A 5841-nucleotide genomic window follows, 5' to 3' on the forward strand; every position below is an offset into this window, starting at 1 on the left:
CAAATTATATTATAAAGCAGTAATTATCAAAATTATTTGGTACTAGGTGAAAAATACAAAAGTGGGTCAGGTTGGGAATACGAAATCCAGAAGCAAATGAAGAGCAGCAAGTTGTCCAGTAAATCCAAAGACCCAACCTCAGTAAAAACTCAGAATTCAACAAGGCTTTCTGGGGAGATTGGAAAGTAGCCTGCCCAAAATTAGTTTTAGACCAAAACCTCAACAGCGTGTGCCATAATAAGCTCCAAATGTGTATGTATCCTGGATGTCAATGAAGGTAAAAGAGCAAAGGGGAAACCTTTCTCAACTATGGACAAGGGAAGAGGTCTTCATCAAACAAAGAATAAAGAGGATCACAGGAAATAATAGGGACAATTTTGCTAATAAATTTTAAAATCTTTTGCATAAAGAATAATTCACAGGGAGGCTAGGTGGTGCAGTGAATAGAGCACTGGCCCTGGAGTCAGGAGGACGTTGAGTTCAAATGGGGCTTCAGACACTTAACATGAAAACTAGCCATGTGACCTTGGGCAAGTCACTTAACCCCAATTGCCCTCCCAAAAGCAAAAAAAAAAAAGAATAATTCAGCTAAGATTAGTAGGGAAATAGTTACCTGGGGAAAAGAGCTTTGCAGCAACATTTTCTGTTATCTAAGATATATATGGAACTATGCAAGAGCCTTTCCCCAAAAGATAAACTAAACATTAAAAAAACAAACAAACCAACAAACTGATGTTCTACCAGTCAGGCAAAGATTACAAAAAGGGAAAATGACAATTGTTGAAAGGGATAAAGGAGAACAGGTGATGAGAGAGGTGTAAAGTAGATCAAATACTTTGGAAAACAACTTAGAACTGTACCCCATCAGTCACTAAACTATAGTTTTTGTCCAGATGATACCACTGCTGAGTACACACACACACACACATACCCTCACCTAGAAGTAAAAGAAAAAGCAAAGGATGCATATATGCACGCATGTATGTATAGAAATGTATGAAAACTATAAATTATAGATAAACATATACACATACATGCATTTGTATATACAAGCATGTATATATTGTCCAGTCATTTCAGTCATGTCTGACTCTTCATGGCCCCATTTTGGGATTTTCTTGCCAAAGATGCTGGAGTGGTTTGCTATTTCCTTCTCCAGCTCATCTTACAGATGAGAAAACTGAGGCAAACAGGTTTACATTTAAACTAGAGACATAGGATCCCTGCAAATATGGAGAGCAGATTGGGGGAGGGGGTATACAGTGAGATCATTGTATCTTGCACTTTTCTTCTTTTTAAATTAAATTTTATGTTTATTTTTAGTTTACATCATTCATTTCCACAAGATTTGGAGTTACAAATTTTCTCTCCGTCTTTCCCCTACCCACCACCCCAAAACAGCGATGTCACTATATACTAGTAAGTATGTGAGGCCAGATTTGAACTCAGGAAAATGAGTCTTCCTGAATCCAAGCCTAGTGCTCTGTGCACTGTGCCATCTAGCTGGCCCATGCATATGCTTATATAATTATATAATGTTTGTATATCTGCACAAAAATAGTCACAATGCTTTTGTTATAGCAAAGAAATAGATACTAAGCAGATCTTCTAGAACTATTGTATTAACATAATGAAATATTACTGTAGAGTCTTGTTGTTTGTCCTTCATTCTCAAAGAGGACCATGACGTCAGGAAGGTGATGCCATGGCATGGATTGCACATGAGTTGGATTTAAGTGAGGCAGGGCTTGCAAAGTCACCAGCCTCATTTCTCCTCTGGAGCCATCTGGGTCCAGTGGCCAGATAAAGAGTAGGATGACTGGAGAGGATAGAAAGTATGGATCAGAGAGACCTAGAAATACCTGTATAAACGAATGCAGTTAGAAATGAGTGGAACTAACATAACTATGGCTTTGTAAACCGAAGCACCTCTGAAGGGCTTAAGTACTTTGATGCATGTAATGATGATCCCAAGACTCTCTTCCCATTTCTTGACAGAGAAGCGATTGGTTACAGGTGTAAAGTTATATGTGTGTGTGTGTGTGTGTATTTGGACATGGACAACATGTGGATTTTTTGCTTGACTATATTAATTTGTTACAAGGAAGCGTTTGAATTTTATTTTTATTTTTTTGGTTGCATCATGAGGGCAAGGGGAATGATAGCAACACCAAATTTAAAAACAAAAAGCAAAGTGTCAGTGAAACATTTTTAAAAAGAAGAGAGGAGGAGGTGTTACAGAGAGGTACCACAGTCACATGGGATAGCTTTGGACCTAATGATCTGAATTTAGTATGTACTTAAAAAAATACCAAGTTTTATATCATGAGAAAATAAAAAAGACAGTGTCTGAGAGGAAGGAATGTATTTTGTGGATGGGATATTATCTGGGCTTTTATTGGGAAGTGCCGGTTCTGTGAAAACAAAATATATAAAGGATTTTTTTAAAAAAAATTGTTATTTCCATTAAATTATGGATTTACAATAACTAATTTAGTAGCATTTTCTGGTTTATACAATGTTTTCCTCATAACAAACTGGTAAGGTTATTGGATACTGGAACTTTTAAACTTCACATTTTATATTTTCACAAGAATAATCTTTATTTTTTTTTTTTAATGGAGGAAGTTGAGGTAGGCAGGGACTCTGGCATTTACCCAAGACTTCCCAACTAATAGAACTATGAAAAGTCACCAATCTTGACTCTGTATTATAGCTAACATTTATTTATATAGTGCTTTAAGCTTTGTAAAGTACTTCATATATGTTATCTAATTCATTAACTCACAACCCTGTAAAGGAGGGGCTATTATTATCCCCACTTTATAAATGAAGAAGCCAAGGCTTTCTTTTATTTTATTTTACTTTTTGGAGGCAAAGGGGTTAAATGCCTTGCCCAGCGTCACATAGCTAGTAAGTATCTGAAGTCAAATTTGAACTCAGATCCTCCTGACTTCGGGGCTGGTGCTTGCCTGGATGCCCTAAGAGCATTCCTTAACTATAGCATTCTGAATTCAGTATTTGACAGAAATGAATTACACTCACTACTTCCCGCTCTCTTGAATTGTAGACTCAGCCCCTCCTCTGTCTTAACTTCACTGTGGCTGAAGAGGTCTGTTTTGTTGTGGTAGAATTATAAATATCCCGTTCTAGAATGAGAGAGAAGATAAGACTATATATTTATTGCCCATCTATATAATTGCATGTGTCACCAAGGCCAAAGGTCCTTGAAACAAAGAAGAAATGCAGAATAGAATATTTTCTGTATTAAGAGTGGAGGATGGATTTGCTTCTGCTTTCCTCCTTCACCTTTTAACTTCTACTTAACACCTCATGTACCCTGCTTCTTGTAGAAGGACCAGTAAAAATCATAACATATCCTTACCTGGACCAAGTCACTAATCTGAAGATCTTCACCTCTTTAGAACATGAGGCTTTTTCAAGTTTACTGGTAGAGCTGTAACAGGCAGAGGACGATCGTCCCTACTTCCTGAAGTTCGGCAACGTTCCATTTGGCCAGGACCTGTGTCCTCATCATGGATGTAGTGGGAGAGAATGAAGCGTTGCAGCAGTTCTTTGAAGGTAAGAAAGGCCAGTTTTCAGCAGGGAATAGTAGGTTCTGGAAAATGACCGATCACAGCTCCCTTTCCCCACCTCTATTTATAAGTTTGTGTAAGTATTTTCTTCAGCAAACACCTTGGAAAAAGTTCCTGTGTTAGGGGAATTCTGAGAATGGGAACTTGTAGCAAGAAACTGGCTTGTGAGGAGTAAGCACAGAATAAACGTAATTCTTGTGTATTCTAGATTGTAGTTGAAGTTATCATTGAATCAGAAATTTGACAACTGAAAGGAACCTCAGAAACATTTTCATCTGTGTTCTCATTTAGCGGATTATTAAAATGAGGATAACTAGTTTACCATAATGTCCTGCTCTAGGGGTATGTGTGTGTAATACAGAGACATGTTCTCAATTTTTATAGATTATATATGAAAATCTGAATATGAGAATATATGTGCATATTTAAATTATATGTAAATGTATATATGTGTAACATGCTTCAGATGTGGGTACATCGAATATATGTGTATAATATATGTTCAGTGTACCAACAGTTGAAGTATGTCATATACATGTATATATGTAGTCTATATGTTATAAATACACATATATGATAAATTCAGTGTACTTACTGCTAAAGTATGGCATGGTAGATAGAGAATCATCCTCAGAATCAGGAAGACCCGGGTTTAAATCTGGCCTCTGAATATCAACTCCTTGTTTCCCCTCCCCCAAATCCCTTTATTTTAGTACCTAAGACAACTCTCTAAGACAGGGGGCTTAACATAAGGTCTATAAACTTGTTTTTTCAGTATTTTGATAATTGTATTTCAACACAATTGGTTTCCTTTATGATCCTATGTATTTTTATTTTATGCATTTAAAAACATCATTCTGAGAAGGGATCTAGACTACCTCAGGGATCCATGACACACAAAAAGGTTATGACCCCTTGCTCCAAGACTATACATTGTGGAACAATTGCTGATCTACCAATTGAAGTAGAGAAATATTCCTCCCAGCACTTTTGACATCACAGATCCAAACTAAAAAATGTGTACGTGTATATATTATACATATATGTAATATATGTATAATATTATGCACGTATTATACACATATATAATATATTATACGCACATATATTATATGTATACATAGATAGTCATTCTTTTTATTGACTTCTGTTTATTGTTTTTCTTAACAAAGATGAAAACAAAAATGAATGCTTTGGAGTTCATATGTAAAATCCCTGAATAGATGTTAAAATTAAAGCATTCAGAATGAAATAACTTTTTTTATCCCTTTTTTTGACTTGGACCTGACTCTCTGTCTGTTTTTTTCTCTCTCATTAAAATAGTCACATCAACAAAACAAGAAAAGTAGGAGTAATTATTTTACCTATTTTTTCCCTTATCTTGTTTTTTTTAGAAAAATGCCCAAATTAGATTGTGAGCCCCTTGAGGGCAGAGACTGTCTTTTCCTCTTTTTTTTTTTTTTGGTATCCCCAGCACTCAGCACAGTGCTTGACTCGTAGAAGGCACTTAATGTATGTTGATTATTAGTGACTATTAGTGAAAACTTGAGAGACTTGGTTCAGGGTTTTTATCCTGTATTTGTTAATATGTTGATTCCCTGAGGTGCCTCTTTTGAGAATATCTGTAAGGACTTCTTATTCTAGTGGGCAATTTTTCCTAAAGCTCTCTATGCTAGTTTGGCCACACTCAGATTTAGGATAACAGATTTTGAGTTGGAAAGGATCTTAAAGGCTATTGAATCCAATCCTTCCATTTTACAAATGAGGAAACAGAGTCTGAGAGAAGTTAAATGACTTGCCCAGGGCCACACAGCTAGTCAATGTCAGGGGCAGGATTTTAACTCAAGTCTTCCTGACTCTAAGTCCTGCACTTTATTCACCACAGCAATAGGATAAAATAAAGGTGGTATTTGGAGTAATGATATTTTTCTGACTATTTTTAGAAATTACATGTAAACTGATATTAACATTTAAAAACAAACTTCCTTGTGATTCATCTCACTATCATCTTAGCTTTAATTCATTATTCCTCCAATTTGTTTCTTTTTTCAAGATTATCAAAATATAAGAAAACCTGTCCCAGAGCCTCTATCTTATTTACCCTCCTATGACCCCTGATGACAGTGTCATCTCTTTCTATTAGAAAATAAACTCTTCTTTGTATAGTCCCTTCTGATTCCTTCTCACATTTTTTTTTGTTTTATTGCTTTTTGGAGGGGGGAAGGTAGGGCAATTGGGGTTAAGT

The 5841-nt window shown here is 35.8% G+C and overlaps 1 protein-coding gene across 1 annotated transcript in view; it reads left to right on the forward strand.

The window, feature by feature from the left end:
* Nucleotides 1–3536: 3536 nt before the first annotated feature.
* Nucleotides 3537–5841, forward strand: part of MYRFL (myelin regulatory factor like) — a 169331-nt gene continuing 167026 nt past the window's right edge. The window contains exon 1 of the mRNA XM_069081439.1: nucleotides 3537–3582. Within this exon, the coding sequence (XP_068937540.1) occupies nucleotides 3537–3582 (46 nt within the window). The remainder of the gene's footprint in view (nucleotides 3583–5841) is intronic.

This window comes from Petaurus breviceps, unplaced genomic scaffold (genome assembly GCF_028583685.1).
Source record: "Petaurus breviceps papuanus isolate PSGF00001 unplaced genomic scaffold, PetGlider_PUasm1.0 154, whole genome shotgun sequence".
In the NCBI taxonomy this organism is placed as follows: Eukaryota; Metazoa; Chordata; class Mammalia; order Diprotodontia; family Petauridae; genus Petaurus; species Petaurus breviceps.